Here is a 23,711-nt window from a genome sequence, read left to right on the forward strand (position 1 = left end):
GGGGTGGGGGGCACACACACGCTGCCGGTGCCCCTCTTGTTCGGGAGCCAGGCTGGGCAATGCTTCAAAGGGGGAGCCCGAGCAAACGGAACCTCCCCGCCGAACCCCACGAGGGCGGCCGCCCGCCTGAAATCCCTCTGCCCCTCCAAGCTCCCACGCTTCCACCCCAGGCCCCTTTTGCAAGGGCGGCCGAGCGCGCCGCAAGCTGCCACCCCCCCCCCCCCCGGGGGGCTCGCAGAGCTGGGGGGGGGGGGGTGGGAGCTCACCTGAAGGGCTTCGAGGCCCCGGGCGCCTGCTTGCCCCTCCTGGGCAGGCAGCTGGTCTCTGCCCGCAGCGGCCGGTGGCACTGGCTGCAGATGGTCATGGTGCCGGCAGCGGCACCGCTGCCTCCTTCGCCGCCGGCTGCGTCTGACCCCGCTGCTCCCAACCTCCTTTTTGTACCCTCCCGGGGCGCAGGGGCCAAGCCGCTCGTGGGGAGAGTTTACCTCTCCTGACGCAACTCCCAACAGCTCGGGGCTATTTTTAGAAGGCAGGGCTGCTAAAAATAGCCCTGGCAGCCGGCTGCAATCTGAGAGGGGAAGCAATAAAAGGAAGTCAGGGTCTTTAAAGTGAACCTGGCTGCTCGGGAGGGGGTGATGCTGGAGGTAGCGGGGATCCCCCCCCCCGTGGGGCACACATCCACCCGGCTGCAGGCCCGCGGCTCGTCGCTGACCCAGCAGAAGGTCCGCGAGGGGCTGAGGGCCCGTGGCCCATCCGCCTGCCTGGCAGCCGCTCTCCGGCATCGCTGCCGCCTGAGCTGGGTGCTGGGAGAAGGAGCTGAGCTGACAAGAAAAGGCACCGGGAGCCATCCGGGACCGGGTTTGCAGCAGGGCGCTGGCAGACGGACGGCAGGGCCGGAACACCCCGGAACCCGAGGGACCCCCTTGAAGGGGAGCGGGGTGCCCGTCACCCTCTGCCCAGTGAGCCCCTTTTCTTACCAGAGCAGCTTTTTTTTTCCCCGCCCAAGGTTTGCTCTCCTAGAGGCAGCTGGCATGGGGCTCTGAGCTTTGCTAGGGCCTGTTGTCTCCACTCGATGTCCTGGCGGTTGCGATTCTACCATGACAGCCGTTCCTGGACAGAGCCAGGAGCACCTGGGGGAAACCTCTGCGCTCCCCCCCATGAGCCTGGAGGGGGTCTGAGTGTGTGTTTCCTGGTACCTGGCACCCTACAAGGAGCTTGGTGCTTCAGTGCTGGGGAAGGGGGCACCGTGGCAAAAAAAACCCCACCCACCCACCCGAAATAAACCAACCCAACTCCACCGTTTCACAGCACAGCTTGAGAGAGCCTGTGGTTGAGGCAGCAGGTTGAGCAGGAGCTGCCCAACAACACCTGGGAGATGCCCACCCGGCCCTCGCAGGGGACCTGTGGGTGCCAAGGCTGGAGGGTGCACCCCGACTCCCTTCAGCCCCTTCCACGCGCCTTGGCCACCTCGTGCTGCCGGATGAGCAGCGCTTGACCCCAGCTACGAGCTCTCTGCCACCCACTCCCGGCCCGCAGCCCCCACCGAGCGCTTAGCTGCCCTGTGATTTTACATCCCAAGGGACAGCCCAAGCCTTTTTTCTAACTCTCCCCGCGTTGGCGCCGCTACGGTCGCTTTTGGAGCTCCTCTTTGCATCAGACACCTCACCGCCGTGGGAAGGGTCTCAGGAGCAGCCCTCTGTGCCCCAAGCATCCCTCCCCTTCCCTCCGTGGGGCACCCACCTTCCCGAGGCAGAGCAGCCCAGGAGACATTCCCCAGGTTCCCTTCTCCCACCCCGGCCGGGTGTGGGGCCTCCCACGGGTGACCAGGGGAAAGCACCTGGTTCACTTTCTCACCTCCCACATCTTCTCTCCCCCCCCCCCGCCCCCCTCCCAGTTCACCTGCGAGGACAGAGAGAGCAGCAGGAATCACATCTGCCTCAGCAATTTATAAAACTCCCCCCGGTTGTTGTTTTACAACGGGAGCTGGGCAGAGTGTCCAGCTGGGCCCAGGCCCCCCACAGCAGGCTCAGCTCGGGGCTGGGACGTTCCAGTGCTGGGAAGCTGCTCCGTGCTGGCGGGCGCAGGCGTGGAGGTCCCTGAAGGCAGTGCAGGACCAGTTCATAGCCCGAGGCCAAACCCGGGTCCGTGGCTAGTTGTGGGAGTCGATTCAGGCCCTTGAAAAGTGGCCGGGGACCAGGCCAGCACAGCTGCAGCTCCACGGGCAAGGGGAAGGCAGGCAGGAAACGCTGGAGCCATCAGAAAGGAGGGGAGTTCACAGTTGTGCTGCTGGGGTGAGCCGATTCCTTGCCTGGCAGCCTGCTCTGCCCACGCGCTTGTGCTGTCCAAAGCATGACAAAGGCAGAGGGAGGCCTGGCGAGCGCAAGCCAAACTGAGCTCACGTGTTCCTTGCTTAAAAGGGCTAAAAAAAAACTCATGCAGGCAGTGGAGCAAGAGGTCGGTGTGTGGAGGGGCAAGAGCAGGGCGGCAGAGGGGTGAGCCGGCATCAGCCCTGGGAGGAGACGATGGGGCGGCTGATGGTGCTGTTTGTTGTCATGGCTGAGAGCTCCCATCTGAAACACACCGAGGGGATACGCTGAGAGAAAGCACAAACACAGCCCCCCCCCAGGGCTGGAGCAGCTCTGCTGCACGTCAGCCCCAGCTGTGGTCTCCAGCCCAGCCTGCCCCAAAGCTGCACAGCGCCCAGGAGGGTCGCAGGCAGCCCTCAGCCAAGGCTGCAGCACCCCAAGGCCGAGGAGCACCCACGGGGTGACCTCCCAGCCAGGCTGGAGCACCCTAAGGACAAGGATGGGGTGGCCTCCCAGCAAAGCAGGCAGTACCTGATGTCGTGGGGAAGGCAGGACTGGTCCAGGCTGTACTGAATCACTGCTAGCTTGCACAGCGTCTTTAAACTGGGGCCTGTGGAAAGAGGGGCAGTTAGGCACAGCAGTCCTCGTCTGGACACGACGGGTGGTGCTCAGGCATCGCACAATCAGGGCCGTAGGAAACAGGGCAGAGCACCCCGGGCCACCCCTCTGGGGGACAAGGCAGGGTGCACACCAGGGACGGGCTGGAACAGTGTTTTTATGCTTTCCCCCCCCCCCCCAGAATCTGTGCAGAGGAGCGCGCGAAAGGAATTCATGAAGAGCCACGAGCCCAGCTGCATCTCTGGCTGGTCTGCCTTAAGCCACGTACAGCAGCCAGAGGCAGCTGCCTGGCTCCAAGGGGCCGGCACCCAGAGCCATCGGAGACACGTGGTGCTTCGCAGCAGGGCACCTCGTGGCGAGAGGCAGAGGCCGGGCAGGGAGGGCTCACGTACTGAAGTCAAGGATGTAGAGATCCGAGTGATCCATCAGGTCAAATTCATCACCCATGCCCTCCTCCGGAGATGGGCTGCAAAAGCCAAGCGAAGCGTGTCAGTCAGTGACAAAACCCCTTGTACACCAGTTAAAGCCCCCGGGCTCCCCCAGTTCCAGGACCCTTCCCGGCCTGCTCGCCCCGTGCGAGGGCCCTCTGATCCCTCCTGCCTCCCCCAGCAGGACCCAAACCCCCCCCCCCCTCCCAGCTCCCCCCAGGGTAGGCAGAGCTGCGCAGAGCCGGGAGGCACAAACACACACCAGCTCCTCCGCGAGCCGCAGCAGGGAGCAAGGGAGCTGCTCCCCCCTCGCACACCCCCGCGACGACCCCAGCTGCGAGCAACCCCCTCGCCTCACAGGCCTCTCTTACTCTGCGTCAGGAAACACACACAGCTCAAAGCTCCTGGGCGGGCAGGGGTCAGCTCAGCCCTACCCGGCCCCAACCACCACGCGGGGCAGGATGACACAGCCCACGCCGTGTCTTTTGAGGGACCTCAGGCCAACTTCATCTCGCAGCCGAGGGGAAGCGCGCCGTGGGGAGTGCAGCGGTTCGGGAGAACATCGCGTGGGACAGGCGTCTGACCCAGGACACCGCACAGTGGCACTGTCCAAAGCCCCCAAAACTCTGCTGCTGTCCCCGGGGGGGTAGGCGAGATCAGCTGGAGACCCAAGAGGACTTTTTGTAAGGCTCTCTACTTGCACTGCCAGGCCACAGATCATGGGAGCCGCGAGCTGTCTCCAGCGACGGTGACGGACTCCCCGAGGAGCGAGTGACCACCCAGATTTTTCTGCAACCTGGAAAAGCAACGGAAGGAGCCACACGCTGCAGGCAACGCTGCTGTGCTCTCCCCGCGGCACTAAAACATCTGCAGGCTGCCATATGCCACATGTTACTCCCGAGTCATGCCATGGAAACCTGTGAGTCTCTTGACTGTGAGCTCTCAGGGGCGCGGACGCTGCTGGGGACACGGGCAGCGTGCACCGTGCCACGCCGCCCCGGCGCGGCAGTGGGTCGGAGCGTGGTAAGCCAAGCTGTTTTCTCAGGGCAACACAGAAGGTGCTTTGCAGAAATTCAACTTTTTCTACAGAGGAACGAAGGCACCAGCAGAGAATAAGCACTTGGAGCAGACGTTGAGGTCTTCACCTGGCTTAATGGCAGCTCTTTCCCTCTTTGGCTGCAACAGAGCAAACCCTCTGGCAAAAACTTACAGGTTTTTCCTGCAGCCAGGCAAACATCCCATTTTATTCACTGGGGTTCCTCTGACTAGGTCAGCAGCTGGATGGCTTTTGGGTTCTGCTGCGTGAGCTGAAGTCGTGTGCCAAGCACGACAGCACAAGGTTTGAAAGATTCTGCCCCAGCCACGCGCTCTTCATTGCTCCGGTTGCCGCATGGTTAAGATCTACTGTAATTATTCTGGCGCAGCCACTGAGATGTCGTAAGAGAAACGTAGAGAAAGCAGCTAAGAAACATCTGCATGGCTGGGCAAGCACAGACACTTCTCAGTCTGTCTCAGGAATCACTGTGGGCTCCAGCCACAGCTTCCTGGTTATGCCAAAACGAAGACGGCGTTGCAGAAGACTCTAACCGAGCACGTGTCGGGCACCGATCAGGATTTTACAGCAATCCCAGTTTGCTGATACTTCCATCTCATGTTGGTCCTGGAATGCTAGTGAGGAGCCACGGCTTCAGGCACTCCTAGGGAACAGACAGCCTCACCTATGGTTTCCTGCCTCTGCGTTCTTGGTGGAGCAGCTAAAACACTGGTCACAGAGATCAGCCCAGGCTGGCAGCGCCAGGGGAAAGCATTCCTCAGGCTGGTGGTGGTTTGGGAGAATTTGAAAGAAAGGAGAGGCGTTTGGAGTCCCGCTTTGGTTTGTGACAAAACAATTTAGCATGTCCTCACTGCATCTTGCAGTGGCTTCTCACCCCAGCGTCACTCACTTCCCCGCTTCGCTTCACATCTTACAGGCCGCAGGACTACCTCCCCCCCCCGGCCCAGGGTCCCACAGCCCCGGCACAAACTGGGGCACAGCTCACTGCTGGCAGAGACCTGTCGCTGATGGGTCCCGGCCGCCCAGAGAGAGGCAAGAGCCCCTTTAATTCCACCCCTGCGTGCTCACCACACCACAATCTAATCTCACATCCACGTCACAGGAAACCTTAGGCCATCCCTTATCTTTCAAAGGAAAGCCAGCAGGCACCGCGTCTGTCTGTAGTTTTAATCACCAAACTACAAGCAGCTTAGGCAAAGCCTCCGACGGCAGGGTGCAGGGCATCCCTTTCAGAGCCAGAGCCCAGCAAAACCGCTCGTCCCAGCTGCACAGCACCTTGGCACGCTGGCCAAAGCTCTTGGGCCCTGCACCAAGCACCCAGGGAGAGCCCCTTCTTCTCCCTCACAAGAGCCAGGCATTTCTAAGCCTTGTCAGGGAAAAAACACAGTCTCGAGCCAAACCAGGATCTGCATCCGTTCAGCTGAACTGTTTTACAGCGTTCCCTCTCCGCCTTGTTCTCCCTTGTTGGATGGTCTCTGCGTGCTGGAGTGCCCAGTGGGTTTGGGAGGAAACCAGACCAGGGCTACAGCTGTGACACAGCTAAAGGGAACACGAAGCTTCCTGGTCACTTCAACAGGCCACAAGTGACAGGACTGTTGCTGACCACAGCGAGAGACCACCGCTGGGGCAAAACCACCAGGCTCTGGGCAGAACTATAAAAGAAACAAAGCATTTGGGTGCCACGGGAGCCAGCACCCTGCAGAAGTGAGACATGAAGAGTCCACAGCGTACGGGAATCCTGGAAGGGAAGGCGAGACACAAAGGGGTTTTTTTTTGCCTGCTGCTAACGCGCAAGCTGAGGTGGCTGGCTCGTCCCCCGCGGAGCCCTGCCTGACCCCCTGCGCTGTGTGCTCCTCCTCTCCTTCCCCTGGCAGGGCAGCACAGGTCAGGAGGCAGACCACAGGGAGTTCTCCATTACAACGACTTCCTGGAAAACTCCTTATCTCGCCAGGCAGCTCCAGAACACACCTGATAACCGCTACAGGAAGCGGCACAGTCCCCACCCCCATCTCCCCTTTCCCCAGCCTGCAAGATCCTCCCTCCAGTCCAAGCCGGCTGCATTCCTGGCTGCCAGCAGCTCTTTGTAGCCCAGGCTAGGACTGATGAACTGGCCCCTGCTGGGGTTGAGCCTAGATTAAGGAACAAACTGAATACTGAAGTCGTTGGGTGAAGACGAGGCACTGCTGCGTTGCCTGGCAGAGGTGGTGGACCCAACTCCAAAAAGCTGGTGGCAAAGTTGTTGTGGTTTGCTAGCGTTTCCTAGGAGAGCCTGGGTTTAACATCAGAGTTCAGCTGCTGCTGTAAGGCAAATCCACACCGCAGCATCTGAGAGCATCCAAAACTGCCGTCAAGCTCTACCAAGCCTTCTACCACACAGAGAAGCACCCAAGATCTGTCGAGGAGGCTGGATATACCCAGCACCTCTGCACACCTCCCCTGCACAAAGCTCTCCCTCACACCCACACAGACACCCTCCAACTAAGCACAGCCCCCCAGCGCTCCTGAGGCCTGAAGGCCCTTCACTCCTTCACACTGGTATGGTCAGCCCAGAAGCAGAATCTGCCCTGCCTTGTCCTCTGCCCCAACCTGTTTACAGAAGCATCCCCCAAAAGCCACCGCCAGGGTCCCAGAGAAAGCCCCATAGCTTTCCAAACCACGTGGAGGGCTGAAAGCATTTCAGGTGTCTCTGCAAGGTAGATGTTGGCAAACAGGGCTGTGCTCCCAGAGCTGCAGTTTGTCATTCCAGACAGCACGGAGCATGTGCCAGTGATGGGCCACTTCCTTTCTTATAGCAGCAGTTAAAGGTCTTGGCCACATCCAGCTGCCCTGCACCCTGACGGCGTAACAGCCAGTGTTTGACAGCTAAATCCTTAACACCGGGTCCCTCTGGTGAATGAAAACCTTGCTAAGGAACACCAGCACGGGAGGGAATGCTGCCTTGTCGTGCATATGGGCTCCTCAAACAGCTCCCAGCTGAGCTGACATCCCGCTGCAGCTTGGAAGACACCATACTTGCCAAAGAAAGAAAGAAACTCCGGAGGGAGAAGCAGGGCAGCACGTAGGGGAGGGTAAGTCAGCCTAGGGGCTGCTACAGCGAGCAGGCTGGCATACTTGTCCTTCTCACAGCAGGATCTCCTCCCCGCTCCCCACCACCTCTTTCATAGAAAGCTTGGCCACTGCACAACCCCTCCTGAACAGCACGCTGCACACTTGTGCCTCTACTTGCACAAGGTGGCTTGTTACCAGGTGCTTTACAAGCTTACACGGCACCTTCAATCTCCCCCTCGGCCTTTTTTCAGAGGAGCCCTGATCTACATGATTTTTTTACACTTGTAAGGTAGATGGGACAGTTGCCACGTGCCTCTGGAGTGCTGCTTCTGCCTACAGCATGGGGCAGAGCATGGAGGGACACTGTGCTGAAGGGAATGGCAAACCCCCTCACAGAGCCACCCCGCACAACTTACCTGGTGCCTCCAAAGAGAATTATTTTGTCCCCCACTCTGCAGCAGCACTGCCGGCGTCGAGGACACGGGCCTTTCCCCTTGGGCTCAATCTTCCTCCAAGAAAGAGAAACTAAGGGGCAGAAGAGTGCACCAGCTTGTCACAAGAGCCCGGCCAAGGCCCAGGTACAGGCGGGTTATGGATTTAAACAGCTCACAGCAAAACCAGGGGCCGACCGCCCCGCAGACACCAGCTAAGCCAACGTCCACCCTCCCCACCCCACTAGTGGCAAAACAACGCGCTTCTGTGAGATTGTTACTCAAGTGTCCCTCGGACGCCAGGCACAGCTCTGCCTACTAGATAGATGTGGCAGGTCGAGGCCTTTTGCTTGCAAGCCTGAGCGCCAGGACCCGCGGGCTGCCAGGGCAGCAGGTCGGGGAGCTGTACAGCGCGGAGCCCCCGGAGCAGGCAGGCTCCTTTCCCCCGCAACCCGCTGCCCTCCCTATCTGCAGGGAGACCCAGGAGCCAGCTCCATCTCCTGGCAGCCCCCGTGAATGCAGAGCACGCTCGCAGAGCCGAGATTGCTGCGGCAGCTTGGTTGTGGGAGGTGGGCATGGGGAACCGAACCAAGCGGAGGAGACGAGACAGCAGTCTTCGTCCTTGCTCTCTGTGGCAAGGATTGGAGCGGGTGATTAATCACTAATGCACAGCACTGAAACCTTCAGGAGCTCTCACACTAGCTCACAGGTCAGCTTGGGGAGCTGCAAGTTGGCTTCTCTCAGTTAACTTTGGGATGCAAAGCAATTGGCAAACAAAATCAGTCTAATGGACTGCGAAAAGTGCCCGAAGACTGAGAACCCCCCAAACAGCTCACAACTGACTGATATGCAGGATACCAGCTGAAGGACCACCCCTTCTGCCGCACAGTTTGATTTGGAACCAAGAGAGTGGGATATGGTGAGCCTACACCTCAACTCGAGTTGTTTCCCCTGCTACGCTCTTGCCCCGCTAGCCCCACTGCTTCCCCGTATCTTCTTTCCTGCTAACACCTCTGCATATTTAAGAACAAGACACAGTTTTGCCAGCCACCCTTTGATTAGCCGTGTCTTCCAGGAATACTTCCTTTTCCACTTTCTAACTGAGATTTGGAGACAGTTTGTGGAAGAACAGGGGTCCCCAGCACGGTGGCAAGCTCCTGTCAGTTCTGTTTCCCTCCAAAGCAGGCTCCTAGCCCTTGGAGAGTACGCTCACACACTTGAGGGCCTTGAGCACTATCACTGCAACAAGTTAAAAGCATAAATACCTGGATTGAATTTCCAGAGGTCGTGGAAGTGTCTGTTCAGGCGTGCGTTGTAGCCACCGAATACATAGAGCTCCCCATTGTAGCTGACTGTGGGGAGTAAGCACAGACATCAGTGCACTGATGCAAGGCAGAGCCCAGCAGGTCCCTGTCCCAACGTCAAATACAAAGCAAAGCGGCGCTGGTTATCCACCTTTGCTTACATCACCCTCACCTGCAGGGCTACGCACAAGGCTTTTTGGTGGGCACCAACTTTCCCCAGCAGCCAGGCTCTGTGCACCCCTGGCTAGCCCACATCTCCACCCACAGGACCAGACACCCCTCCTGGGGCGGGCAGGAATTTCCTTCCACTGCCCTCCCCTCTCAGCGCACCCACACTCACATGCTGAATGGCTCCGCCGGCCTTCAGGAAGCACTGGAGTTGGAGGGGAGTCCAGCCAGGAGTTTGTTTCTGTATCAAACACTTTAATGTGGTTACAGTAGATCTCGTTGTTGGAGTGAAATGGCCCAAAACGATCCGCTCTGCCACCAAATACGTACATCTTGGTTCCAATGATGGTAGCTGAATGGAAGTCCCGCCAGCGAGCTGGCGTACCCTGCCGGGACAGAGTAAAACAGAACAAGAGAAAGATTGCAGATCACCCAGGGAGATGACACACCTGGATGGGGAAGTTGGGGTGGCTGCCTTCTCCTGGAGAACCTCCCCTCCTGCAGATCCCAGCCGCACCTGGCAGAAGCTGCGAGACAAATGTCGGCAGCTACCCCAGAGAGTAAGCAAAGACAAGAGTTCCTCCACAAACCAGAGGGAAATGCAGGCACTGACCTTGGCAGAGATTAAGGTCCACATCATGTTTGTGGTGTCCAATTTATGGATATCGTTTGAAAAGCAGTCAGCCTGGAAGACAGCAAGGCAGCCTGGTCACAGAGGGACTAGCCCCAGGAGGGATGCTGTTCTACACACCCGGAGCATCCCTTTGGAGTCGGGGCTTCCTAGCAGACATGGTGCTTGCTCCAAAACATCAGGGTAGGCAGCACACTTAACAAGAGAGAGGCAAAGCCTACTTCTCCTCAAAGGCATCCTGTCTCTCCCCGCAGCTTTCCCATTTATTTGGTGCTCGGTTCCTCCCTCCAAGGCTGTCCTGCACACAGCGTGTCCACTCACAGCAGGACCCTGCCTCCACTCCACGCAGCGACAGAACAAAGCGGCACCAATGGCACAGTCAAACCCGCTCTGCTAAGGCCACCTGACGAGGGGCAGAAGATAAGATCACTTCTAGGAAGCTAAACATTCAGGAGAAGATACGCTCGGGGTTCTGAGGATGCCACGAAACTCACCTGCAGCCACCTGCCTGGAAGAGCCTGCATTCACAGGAACAGCAGAGGCTCCTGCTCCTCCAGGCAGGGCAGCAGCGAGGCAGCTACAGGCGTGTTTAATTTTGGTTAAAAACAAGCCACATTTGAACTGCTCCCGCTGCTGTGATCAGGATCATGGAGTCGGCAGGCTATGGTCCTCAGAAGAAGGGGAATAACCCAGGGACCACCGTAACAGAGCCCCAGCTTTCTTCCGGTAGGCTGAAATGGTATTTACCCACTTCTTAAGATGAGAGCATAAGGATTTGCTCAGGGGAGCATTAGGCACACTGACAGCTAGCGCAGCACGACCTTTGGCTCAAGGTATTCTTAATGGGAGGGCAAGCAAGTGGTTGCTGGAGGGGATCAGCAAGATGTGAGAGGAGGTACAGAGTACTGGGCACATACACCAGATTAGGACAAAACTCCACAGCAACACTGCAGACATTGGAAAGTGACTTTTCTGGCTCATTTCTCAGCCAAATTAGAATAAATGCGTGTCAATCTCTATTTATTTAAAATCTTATGTATTTATCTATCTAAATTTGGCTGAGAACCGAGCCACACACACACACAAAAAAAAAAAAAATCTATAAAAATATACAGAGGTCAAAATATAAATATGTTTTGGGGAAGAAAAAAAAAAAAAAGAAATCCACCATTTTTTCAGGCCTATTTTCCCAACCATCTTCTCCACAAAACAACGAGCATAACCTGGGTAATCAACGCCATACCTTTGCTGAGTTATGAAATGAAAACAGCTATGGATGTGCCCCTGTATGGTGCCTCTACCAGTATCCTGGGTAGGTCCCTGTCCCAAGGGATCACCAAAGAACAGTTACAGAGAATACTCACCAGCTGTTCATAGCCTCCAAAGATAAACATGCTCTTTGCCAGGACACAAGCCGAGTGCCCATCCCTCGCTCCTGGGACCATTCCAGACACCTTCGGCGTGAACCACTTGTGCGTGTCTGAAACAGAACAGGAGGCAACACTAACAAAATACAGCAGATGTTGGGGTGGGATAGCTCTTTACTACCGTTCTTCATTTCCTAGACAGAAATCCTTCTCTCTCTCACACACACACAGCACGCTGCTTCTCCAGAGAGGCTGCAAGTTTCTTCAGGCAAGAAGCCGCCTTGCTTGAGCCCCCACAGAGGGGCACGGTGACAGGCCTCCGCTCCTGGGCACGGCTGCTGACTCTCCCTGACCTGACAACCAGCTCACGTTTTGAGCGTGAGTGGTACAGCACTGCTCCAGCAACGGGCTTCGTACTGAATCTCTTGCAAAAGCCTCCTTGGGGGTCACTTATCAACCCTGCGTTTAACGGTTTCGGTTGCGCCGAAACAGCGACGCTAAATGGCTCAGCTGGCCTCGGAGCGCGGAGGTGCCGGTGGACTGAGGAAAAACAGCCCCTTCAAATCCAGGCAGAGGTCGCTTAACCACAGGCTCACCGTGTCAACAGAGCTACTGTCAACAACCCCAACCTCTGCAGTGCAACGCTCCCCATCTTATCTGCTACTCTTCTCGCATTCTCATCCCCTCTTCAAGGGGAGCCCTCCTCACTCTTCATGGCTCCCTTCGCACTGCTCCCCGTGAGTCTGCACCAGCCAGATTTAGCCCCTTAGCCTGGATGCTCCAGGGGTTGGCTTGATTTAGGGGAGGACTTTAAATCCAGCCAGAGCTGTTCTCCATTCCAGGGCAGCATGGAGCCGAGCCAGCAACACGCTGCCAAGCAGCAACAGGCACCTGTCCCAGGAGCCCAGAGAGGCACAGATAAGCCTTGAGGCAGCAGGAGACATTCCCCCCATGCTCCCAAACCGCTGCGAGCTGCCAAGAGCAGTGCTTATTTCAGAAAGCAGTAGCATTGGAGCCAAAGCAACATTCTTCACGAGGGTAACTTCTCTGAACTTGGCCTCCGGCCACAGCTATCCACCAGCTGGAGCCACACAAAGGGTCTTGCAAGGTCAACAGAATCCCTGGGCAGCCTCTAGTAAAAAAGCCGCAGTGGCTATCGAGTTCCTTTCCTTCACAGGGCTGCTTTCAAGCCCAGTCACACGGTAGCAGCAAGATCTCGCCCAAGCACAACACATCAAATTAGAGATGGAAAAGACCTTGACTTGTGAGCTCCTCAGCACCCCACGGGACAAAACTGCACTCAGCCAGGATTACACCCGGCCTGATGCGACTCCTGCTGTGGAACTTACACCACAGGCACGGGACTGACTGCCAGCCTCACTTTCCAGGATTGGCAGGGGACAGGCACAGCGTGTACAGACAGCTGCAGAGGGTTCGGACCAGGACTGATGTCTGGCCTTTCCGTGAATTTTCACTTAATGCTAAAGCACTGGATTTGGCAGAAAGAGCAGGCAACTCCCACTACAAGACTTCTGCGTAAGCAGAGGCTTACTGGTGGCTTCCCAGCTGCATGTGTCAGGGGAAGGGGGAAACCCTGTGCCGAGAGCAGCTCCAAGCTGCGCGACATTTCCTAGAGAAGAAGGGAACCCATGACCAGGCACCAGAGCAAGTAGTTTCCTTGCAAGTCCAGCAAGCCAGTTACTGGTCAGTATTTAGATGGCCTCCAGAATTCAGATGTATTCTCTTTCTTTCCTGATGCTCCTGTCCACCCGGTTCCTGATGGTGCCTGTTCTCTCCAGGTGCCCCAGCAGCACGATGGAGAAGCCAACTGAAAGGCTCGAGGAGTTTATCTTTTGGGTTCATCTAACTTGACTCATGCCTTCCCTTATTTTGCCCTACTTCTGTGGTTTATTCCTTGCTCTCCTTCGTGCTTTCAGAAAGACCACTCTGCAGAGGAACCACAATCCTCAAGAGCTCTAGCCCCTCCTCGCTGCGACCTTCAGCCACAGTTAAGGAATCATACATCACACAGAGAGAATGCTTTGCTTGTAGTTACTATCAGAAAGAACACACAAAGCTGATAGAACAAATAAAGGCAGTTTGACTGTTAGGCGAGCTCAGTAATCTCTGTTCAAAGGCTTTTACAGAGAGTCAAGTGTGCAGACACACCGGCCACCCTGCTCCTCTCCTAAACCGGCTGAAACAGCCAGCAACACCAATTCCCCATTTGCACCAGTTCCTCCAGACTGTCACTCTGCAGGGACTGAGGAACAGGAAAACAAGTTGGGGAGCAGCACGGTAGGGCAGAGAGAAGGTATCATCAAGAGCAGTTGTGACAAGAAAGAGTGAGAAGCTGGAACTTACTGACATCAAAGGCGTAGAGCACATTGCAGGCTCCCTCAGTGTCGTTGCGACCGCCCCATATGTAGACGGTGTCATCTATGAGCACTGCTGAGTGTCCGTATCTCATGTAGGGCACCTCTCTCACATGGTCTCGGCTGTTTGTCCACACTGGAGGCAGCTTGATCCAGCGCAGAGAGACTGAAAGCACAAGTTTGAGCCCACGTCAAGCCTGCTACACATGCTCACAGGTCAGAACCCATCCTGCACGGCGCTTTTTCTCCTCCCCCATGACAAGGTGCAGAAGCAAATAGTAAACAAAGCTCTGTCTGACCCTGAGCAGCAGCTCGTTGAGGAACACAGCAGCACAGTTTTCTACAGATCCCTGTCCAAGTGAGACTAGAAGAAGCACTGGAGGACCAGAGGACTCTGGAGGGAAAGAGGCTCCTGTCATGGTTTAAGCCCTGAGGGCATCTGAGCACCACACAGCCGCTCACCATGCAGGAGCTCAAAATTCACCAGCTCCAAGTCAGACCTGCCTCTGGCCAAGGCCGAGCCACACACACAAACCCAGCACAGCTCCATTCTGCACCAATTACACCGAAGATGTTTCCACTCTGGCTCATCCTAGACTGTGAGTGAAGGTACAGCGTGGACACACACCTTCCCCCCTCCCCCCCCCCCAAAAAAAAAAAAAATAAGGAAAGGGAAAAAAAAGGCATGGAGGTGATAATGAATGCAGACACTACTTCAGGCTAGTGACATTTTTGAAGAGCTGGAAGAATGGGCAGCACGGGAATAATTCATTGTAGCAACATGCAAGGGAACAACACCTGAAGGCATCACTCAGACTTGCAGTAGAGCAGTTTAAGGAAAGCAAAACAGCGGCTTTGTAGGAGCAGGGTTTGCTTGCTTTTGTTTTGTTTTTTAAGCTTCAGGTGAGACAGCGGTCTGTCTCCTTTACCCCCATCCATACCTGAGTTCTCCCTGCTAACCTTGTGTTACTAATAGAGGTTCCTTGTGATTACAGGTTCTCCTTCTTGGCAGCCTGTATGTCACGTTCAGCAGTAGCCAGAGCAGCCAACAGGTATTACAGGGTTTAATGACAGTGCAAGAGTCACAGCGAGTGTTACGTGACCATTACATGACGGCCCCCAGCCACCCTCCCTCTACCACACATACAGCCTCCAGCTTTGATTTCAACATGGAGAGAACACAAAATATACCAAAAAAAAATAGTCTGCAGTTCCCCTGAGATACGAACATGGAGGAAGGGTCAGGCATCTTAAAAGGTATCCACCCCAGAGGCAGAAAGGGCACTGAGGAAGCACAGCCAATGCTAAAGTCAAGCTAGACAGGATGTTTCCTAAAACACAGCTGCCTTCTTTGACTCAGAGAGATCATTCAAAAATCTGGTATCTTGGCTTCAGCACTGGAACCTGGCAATGCTAACCGAGCCAGGGCTTGGGAAGCCAGTGCCACCTCCCACACGGTCACTTAATCTTTTGGGAGTGGTAAGAAGGGAAGGCAACGCAAGAGCACTCCTTTGGGCATGGTAATTATGCTTCCACCATAAGAGCAGTGCTCTACTGGCACATCTGACAAGCTATGACGTTCAACTGCCTTGAGTGTGAGAGCCCAGCCTCTCTGGATAGAGATGAATGTTTTTGTTCCCAAGATCCTGAGCTACACTCCCCTCTACACTGCGAGCAGGTCACCTTGGCAGACCGGCGTAACCGATGCCTTTACCCACTTCTGCACGAGTCAGGCTTCTCCACAGTCAGGCTTAGAATTCACTGCATCTTACAGACAAACTAGTTTTACCTACGTGCCATGTGCGTGTTAGAAGAGTGCTCAGCATGCTATGCTGTCCAGTCTGCAAAACTGGTCACTGGGTCTATGCTCTTGCCTCTGTTCAGATGGACCCATACAAGGATCTGTGCAACTTTTCAACCACCTGCCTACCTATAGGGAAATACTTCATGGACCAGCTCGGTAACTTCTTCAATTCAAAGAAATTCAAGAAATGCAGCCTCTCTCAGCACAGTCATGGCTCCAACTCAGCCTCCTGACAGATACTGGCTACGCTACGCAAATATCTCCAGCTCCAGATGCTTTTCTAAGCCACATGGTGAATCTGCGGGGTAGCTGCTGCCAACATGGGAAGGCCTCCACCCGAGCCACATGCCCCAACTGACTCCATCGTGCTGGCAGCTGCCCCCACAGGGAAAGAGCTTTGGGAGGCTAAACCTGGAGACTATGCTGAGTGCACTGGCTCCCACCCTACCCTGCTCCCATGCTGGGAGCAGCTGAGCATGGTCGCCCTGCAAACTGGATGGGGGACCTGAACCAGCTAAACATCACTTCTTTGCACCTAGATGAGTTAGCGTTCACAGAGAACGAGGACGAAACAAGCCATTGGCTATGCGATTACTTCCAGTGAGCCTTTTTTCCTAGCAGTCTGCTGAACCACAGTCCCTCTGTGCCCTCCCCCTGAAGCTAAAAATACAGGGCTGCGCAAGGGAGGAGGCACCGATAACTTTTTGAAATTAAAAGTCAGGCAGCACGTTACAGGCTGTAACACGTTCAGCAGTAACGGGCAAGGAAACTAACAGCCGAGCCCACCGAGCCGCTCCTCCGTGCGCCGCAGGGACACGTTTACCTGCATTAAAAACATGGACGTCAATCTGCCGCAGAGTCTCATAGTCTTCTCCAGAGCAATATCCACCAAAGGAGTAGACCTTGTGCCCGACGGCCACGGCCGCGTGGTTCACCCTCCGCGGCCCACCTTCCAAGTGCACTGCCCACCGTAGCATTCCTCTCTGCGAGCCAGCCAGTCTTCAGGGCCCCCAGTGCCACAGCTGCATGCTTCCTGGGCCACCACGATGTCGCCTGGCTCTGCAACAGAGACAGAATGCTAAAATAACATGATTCACCTCGCGGGTCTTCCTGTCTTCCTTGAATGCCAACTGCAAAGGTCACACTGCCGTATCCTCGCTCCTCTGCCTCTCAACTGGAGACGGTTTTACTCTGCCCTTTGAAGGGGCACAAGGCAGGTACTGTAACCTAAGCAAGGCTCAGAAGGGCAAGCAGAGATGCCCTTTCATACAAAAAAAAAAAAACCCAAACAACTTCACAGTGGCTGTACAGGCAGCCCCAGCCAAGCACCTTTGGGGAAGGCAGGAGAGTGCTGCGTGCCCAGCCATGCCTCGCACATGTACCCGCCAGAACAATTTGTCCACATGAATGAAAACACGTCGCAAGAGCCAATTGTGAAGGTGAAAAGAACAGTCAGAGGGAAGAGAGCAGGCTCTTTGGATCAGTCATGAGAAATAGCAGAGGAAAATTAAAAAACAAACAAACAACAAAAAAAAAAAAGCCAAACCAACCAAACAAAAAAAAGAAAAAAACCACGACCCACCCAACAAAAAAACCCCAAAGTGCCACCCCCACATAAAGCAACAACCTCCCCAGTGCAGGGGTGGACTACACCACCAGCATTTGGACTCACTGATTTGAGCACTAGGGTCTAGCTTAACTAAACACGAGGGAACAGAAACCCCCCAGTCTGGGGAGAAAGCTACTTGCTGATGATCAGAATAAGGCCTTTTTCTCCTGCAGCAAATCCAGACATAATTATGAAAATTCTGTAGCATCGCATCTCAGTTAAGAAACTGATATGCTTCACACTTCAAACAGATGGCTAGATCAGCTCTTAGAGAAGTCACCGCAACTGATTTTTGCAGAGATTCTCCTTTGGATCGAGGGATCGGGAGCACAGTCCTGACCGGGTGCTTCTGAAAAAGCAGGTCTGTTCAATTCTTTAACAGTTTTCTCCCAGGTGAAAAACAGCCATTAGGAGAGATATCAGTGTTGCAGACAGCCTAAAGAAAAGTCCCTTTTTTTAACTGCTTGCTTCTTGCTTCTTGGAAGGTGCAGCCAGTGTGCTCCCACCCCACACCCAGTTTTAGCATTTGCAGAACGCAAAGAAATTTGCAGATGCCTCAGAACGGGGACTAAAATTCCTACGTGTTTTCTCCAGCCCTTTTCTTTTGGGGAGGTAGTGAGTTTTCACAAGCAGAACTTTCCTCCTGTTTAGTTTCTGAAGCAGCTGGAGAGCAGCAAGGAGGGGCAGCACCCTGCTGCTCTGCTCCAGCTGGCCTCCCCCCAGCCCCTCAGCCAAGAGGAACCACCGCTCACAACCAGGCACCCGCAGAGCCCAGCAACAGCCTGATCACAGCAGCATCTGCCCACCCTGCACACCCCCATTTTATACCCCACCCCCGGGGCCAGAGTCAGAGATGCAGCCCAACAGGGAGCTCCCGGCACAGAGCAGAGCTCAGGCTTCCAGCTCCAACCATGTGCACTAAAGACAGAAGCATCCAGCAACCAGGTGCCTCATTCCAGAGCTCCTAAATTCCAGCAAAATTTGAGTAATTTATTTTTAAAGTTATTTCTTTTTCAAGTTGTTCCCAGGAGAGAGACTGGCAGCCAGTGCGTGCTCTGTACCTGAAAGTTACAGCAACAGTGCAAGGTCCGAACAGAGAGCATCCTACGGTCTTGTTTGTAACCGATGAACACAGACCACGAGTCCCTCCTGCGAAGCCCCTTCTTCCTGCAGCACCCACGGTAACCGAAATTGCAGTCAGCGACCCAGAAAGTCACATCAAGCTTTTCTCCAGCAGAGCTGCTCCAGAAGGGCCCAGGAACATCCCTCCCCTGCTACAGGCCATGTCTGGGACCATCCCAAATCCAGATCTAACAGGTTTGGGCTTTGTTTTTTTAAATTACTAATAAATTACTAAATTTTTTTTTTTTTTTTTTTTTTTTTTTTATCCCAAGCCAGGCAGCAGCTCTTGTGTAAGTCCTCCGCAAAGCTACAGAACAGATGAGTTTCCATGGAGACCACCAAAGTCACCTTCCAGGCTATTTTGAGGGCTTCACATGTCTAAATGTGTCTCCTACCTCAGTCATGAGTTATCACTGAAAAACCTAGCCAATATTTTCCTGAAAATCACTTCTTGGTTAAGCGATTCTGAAAGAGACTCCTCAAGGAGCTTAACTGGACTTTATTGACCAGTGTCAGTATTTTCAACACTCTTCAGACTGAGCCTGATCCTGGAAGGTTGAGAGGATGAATCTTACTTCCAAGTTCTTCTACTTGATTCCTCCTGGGGTAGAGCACAGCCGCCTGGCATGGCAGTCAGGCATCGTACCAAGCCGCTTGCCTATTTTTCCAGAAAAGCTGGGAAAAACTCTTCTTCCCCCTTGGGAGTTCACTGGAGCCGTGTGCCAAGGAGCACACTGCTGCCAGAGCAGGACGCTGGTCCTTTGGCTCCAGCAGGAGCCAGCTACCCTGCCTGAAGAGCTTCGTAATGAAGATTAGTCATAGAAACAAAGGAAACGAAGGCGGCACGTCCTAAGCAATTAATCTGGTCAATGGAGAGGCAGCAGCTCAAGGCCCAGCTGGTTGCGCTGTAGAAAACGTACGTTGATGTTGTAACAACGATGTTGTCATGTTGTTTCCTACAATTACAACTACTGGGAAAGATCTTGCCCGAGACCAGTCCTTTCCAGGAGGCAGGCGGTTGTATGCAGGCCCCGGGGCCACGGTGGAGGTGATGGGATTGAAGATGGATACCCCTTCAGAGAGAGCGCGAGGTTTAGCCAGCACAGGCTCCTGCCGCCGCTCCTCAGACCCGGGGCAGGCGGAAACACTCATTTGCTTTGTGAAAACAAAGCGATCAGAAGCGTGAAGCAACCCTTACAGGTTCATATGTTAAAAGGCAAAGGCAAACGCAGGCTTGAACAAGCTGCCAGGGTTTTTTCCAAACCCAGGTGCTCTTCTCTACACCAATAAAATCATCCAGACGGGCTCCATCTTTCTCTTCTTCACTACCCTGAAACAGTCCCGAAGTCCTCCCGCCTTCACCAAGCTGCTGTTCCCCCCTTTTCGGCCACACACGGGTCCACCCACCCCGCTCTTCTCCCTCCACAGCCCCACCTCCCAAGGACCCCTCCACCCCTCCCCGTGCCTCCCCTGTCCAGCTCCAGCCTCGCTCCTCTCCTGCCTTCTGCCAAAATTGTTTCATTAGGGCAGTCTTCTGTCCCAAAGTCAATTTTCCTCCCGCAGTTTTCCCCTCTCTGAACATACGAGTTAAACATATTTTTTTGAGAAAAAGTTATTTTCTGTCCTACGACCACGCACATTGTTACGCTCCATTTCAGGTTTTGATTTCCAGTGATAACTTACATGAGATAAACGAGGACATAAATACACCGCTTTCCAACCTCATTCCTATGAGGACTTCCTACTTAATAGGAGGCATTAATACACTTGACATTAAGCAGTGTGCCTTAGATTTCTTTCAAGATTACACAGGGCACAGCAGGGGGAGAGGGGAACAACAAAATTGGCCTGAAACGATTTACTAACAATCTCCCCCCGACTGTACGACATTAAGCTATGCAAAACACATTCTGTGATTTCTCATTTAGGACACCAGCAACAGGGACGTAGGCTATCAAACACAGAAATATTGATAAGACAGAGGCAAAAAGGTACCAGAGAACTGGGAGGGCACCGGCTGCGGGGGGCAGTTCCAGCTCAGGCGAACCAGGTGCTTTTTCACTCTGCACCGCAAAGCAAAGGGACAGTTAGCAACACTGACATTCATTACAGGTAGGAGGAAGGGCTTTCACACCAAAGAATTGCTTAAATTAGAGAAGCTATTGCTACTGCCGAAAGCCAGCAGGGTAAGAGGCGGGTTGCCTTCTACCTGGATTTGTGCAGACACTGAGCCAAGCACACATCCCTTTTCCCAGTCCTGCTGAGCCACCCCTCTCCTCCCCAGAGCTGCACCTCTTCTAGAGCGGCCTCCCCAGTTCATCTTGCCCACACCAGAAGCTGGCTGAAGGTCTGAGGAATCTCCTTTGATTCAGCACGTTCACCTGGAACCGTGCCCCAATGCCCCTAGGAACTATGACCGCATGCTTACAGGGAGACGAAAAAGCTCCACCAAAACAAGCACAAGTTTCTTATATAGAGGGAGGAGATTTTCCAGATGAAACAAAACCAAAGAAACTGCATTCCCACACGCTCTGTTCGGTTGGCACATGCTTGCTCACCTTAGATGAGGGAGCTCTGGCCACCTCTCCTCCCCCAGTCTCGGCTGGGAGAAGCGATGCACTGAGCATCCTGACCACGTGCACCCACACTCTTGGGGTCTCCCTTGCAGAGGGGCACATGCGCTTCTGTCCCAGCCACTGCTCATTTTCACCGATGCACGTGTCAGCTCCCCATTTCGCCTCTCCAAAAACTAAAGATCTTTTCATTTCGATTTGCACTCACCCAGGCAGCAGTCATGCAATCTTCACAAGTCTCCATTCCCCTGGTCTAGCACAATCTATCCCGAGCTAGTCAAGCACAGAGAATGCAGAGAAATGTGGGTTGAAACCCTGGTAGGTCCTGTCATTAACAGGCAGGAATAATGTTGCTAAAAATCAGGTTACACGTCACCTACTGTTGAAGTGCCTACCCGATAATCACAATGCTGGAAATTAAGAGAGCACAGCAATGAGTTGTTCCTGTGCCACTAACCACAGGAAGGCTAACATTAAGAAATGCTCAGAATAACCTGCTGTGGTCCCACAGAAACGACCGAAGCCTTCCACTGGCTGTGCACAGCACCACGAGCCCAGGCACACACTTCCAGAGTAAGTGGCACACCAACAGCCACGGGGTGACCCCAGACTGGCTCTGTCGCTGCCGTCAGGCAAGACACTTGACCACAAGAGGAAGCTCACAAGTCTGCTGGCAGAGAAATAGTTGTGGACATCGTTCCACACCTCCCCTGTTCTTCGTCAGAGCTGACATCCAGAAAAAGAGAGCGTGGCCGATTCAGCTGAGGCATTTTGCTGCTAAGCAAGGGAAGAACCAGATTTCAAGTCAGCTCAGCATTCTTCGAATGCAGCACCTATGGACAACACTCCCAAATCTCTGGCTGTGCTGTTGTCCGAAGATGCGCGTAACGCCTGCAACTACCTTCAACCTAACTGCCCCAGCTTACACCTAACAGAGTCTACCAGCACAACATACAGCCATCTGACATCACCAGAAAAATATATCAGTGATTTCTTACCAGCATGCCCTCCAAAACTGTTTTGCTAACTTAAGCAAAGTGGCATAGATGACCAAAAAAAAAAAAAAAAAAAAAAATCAGGGTTGATAGTCAGATTTTTCAGCTGTTTGTTCTATTTGCTTTAGACGTTCTATTTTCAAACCCTACAATTAACTATGAAAACACTTCATTGGAGATAGAAAGCTACTGACCATCTCCAAGTATAGCAGCCAGATGATAATCTTAGAACAAAAATATATATCCTTGGATCCACTTCTTTGCGCAAAGAGAGTTCACCGGGCTGCCTCGTTCCTCTGTGCATGCAATCTAGACCCGTTTCTGAAAACTGCTCAGATTAGCCCTGCTGCAGCCAACCTCCAACAGCAAGGAGGAGAAACCCAGCAGAAAGCGTCCCAGGTTTTCTCTGTCACCCCCAGAATTACAGCACCACCCCAAGCAGAGCAACCCACTGCCCCTGGAAAGTCACTCCAGAGAGCAAATCCTACCGTGCGGCTCCCTCAGTCCCGTCTCCCAAAAGATGCCAGCCAGAAGGTTTAGTAACACTTAAAATAGTCCAGCCAGCTCACAGCAGTCCATATAGACAGTTCTATTTCAAGCACATCCAACTTACTGTTAGAGATAGCGCAAGGACAACCCACTTTCTTCACTCATGCTTGACGTTTATCTGATGCTTTGACTATTTATGCTAAGGCAGGTTGAACTTGCAAGCTTGCACATTCAGCAGCTCGGGCACTTTGCAGCGCGATTCCAGCACCAGTAAAGCAGACAATGCTACAACAGCCCCTGAGCTCGCTGACCGAGACTGATCTGGAAGCTCGCGTCAGACACGGGAACCAGACCTCACTGCTCAGGCAGAAATTTATTCTGGCGTACCCCCGCCCCGCAGACAGCACCGCCGCCTCCTAAATTTTTTTTGCGCAAAATCTTTTGCCCACCGCTGACTTCCTTTTGCCCAAAGTCCTGCTAAGATTTTCACACCGACTGAGCCAACCCCTCCCCTTCCACGCCTCGCCTCCCAAACCCCCAAACCCCACCGACGCTTCTCTGTAGCTTGTGTCGAAGCTTGGGCCATACTCCTCGACCCCCCCCCCCCTCCCTCCCCACGCTGGGAAATTTTGGCCTCTGGCTCCTGCCACGCCATGGGCAGAGCCCTTGGGAGGGGGGAGCAAGGCTCAGGAAAGCCGGGGGGCCAGCTCGGAGCCTCAGGCGAGGCCCAAAAGCCCATCACCGTGGCCAAGGCTTGGGGGGGGGGGGGGGGGGGAAGAATAAAGGGGGGGGGTGACAGCGCCCGAGCACCCCGCGGGGATGGAGGGGGAAGGCCAAGCGGCGGTTGCACCAGCGCGGCCTCCTCAGCAGGGACCCGCCAGCCCCCTGAGGGAGGGGAGAAAAGGGGGGGGGGGGTCGTGGTTTTGGATGGCCGCCCCTCGCCTCCAACCGCCCCGCCGGCCGAGGGCAACCGGGGAGGGCTGCGGCCGCGGCGGGAACTCCAACACCCCCCCCTCCCCTTCCCTTCCCGGCGCCACCGGGCACAGCTCCGCCAGCCCTCCCGGGGGTTGGGGGGCGGCGGGGAGCCCCCGCTCCACCCCACCGGTGTGTGTCGTGTGTGTGTCCCCCCCCCCTCCCCTCAGCCCCGTACCTGGCAGCGGGAAGGCAACCCGGCAACCCCGCCGCGCCCGCCGCTCCCTGGGACTTGTAGTCCAGCACCGCCCCGCCCGCCCCGCCGGCCGCCTATCCCCCAACCCTCTCCAGCGGGGCGTCCTCCGAAGGGACCGAGCCCCAGGGTCGCCACCCCAATTTGGGGAGGGGGGGTGAAGGGGTGGGCGCCTTCCGTGCCCCACCCCGCGGCTGGGCACCGCCATGGCGGCGCGGCGGGAG

At 55.0% G+C, this 23,711-nt stretch overlaps 1 protein-coding gene across 5 annotated transcripts; it reads right to left on the reverse strand.

Annotated features, from left to right (window-relative positions):
• Positions 1–1,926: 1,926 nt before the first annotated feature.
• KLHDC3 (kelch domain containing 3) lies at positions 1,927–23,589 on the reverse strand. 5 transcript variants are annotated; one of them, XM_032994059.2, is made up of 11 exons: positions 23,473–23,589; positions 16,358–16,593; positions 13,720–13,896; positions 11,353–11,468; positions 9,971–10,042; positions 9,530–9,743; positions 9,151–9,237; positions 7,871–7,979; positions 3,317–3,390; positions 2,838–2,916; positions 1,927–2,570 (listed from the first exon to the last, which is right to left on the reverse strand). In XM_032994059.2, exons 2-11 carry the CDS (start codon positions 16,509–16,511, stop codon positions 2,504–2,506), a joined length of 1,149 nt encoding a protein of 382 aa, XP_032849950.1. In that variant the 5' UTR covers positions 16,512–16,593; positions 23,473–23,589; the 3' UTR covers positions 1,927–2,503. The 5 variants fall into 5 exon arrangements, with proteins under 5 accessions (XP_032849950.1, XP_032849955.1, XP_032849954.1 ...); XM_032994064.2 differs by lacking the exon at positions 23,473–23,589 and adding an exon at positions 22,447–22,674; XM_032994063.2 differs by lacking the exon at positions 23,473–23,589 and adding an exon at positions 22,322–22,425.
• Between the last annotated feature and the right edge of the window lie 122 nt (positions 23,590–23,711).

This window comes from Tyto alba, unplaced genomic scaffold (genome assembly GCF_018691265.1).
Source record: "Tyto alba isolate M040663 unplaced genomic scaffold, T.alba_DEE_v4.0 Super-Scaffold_16, whole genome shotgun sequence".
Lineage (NCBI taxonomy): Eukaryota > Metazoa > Chordata > Aves > Strigiformes > Tytonidae > Tyto > Tyto alba.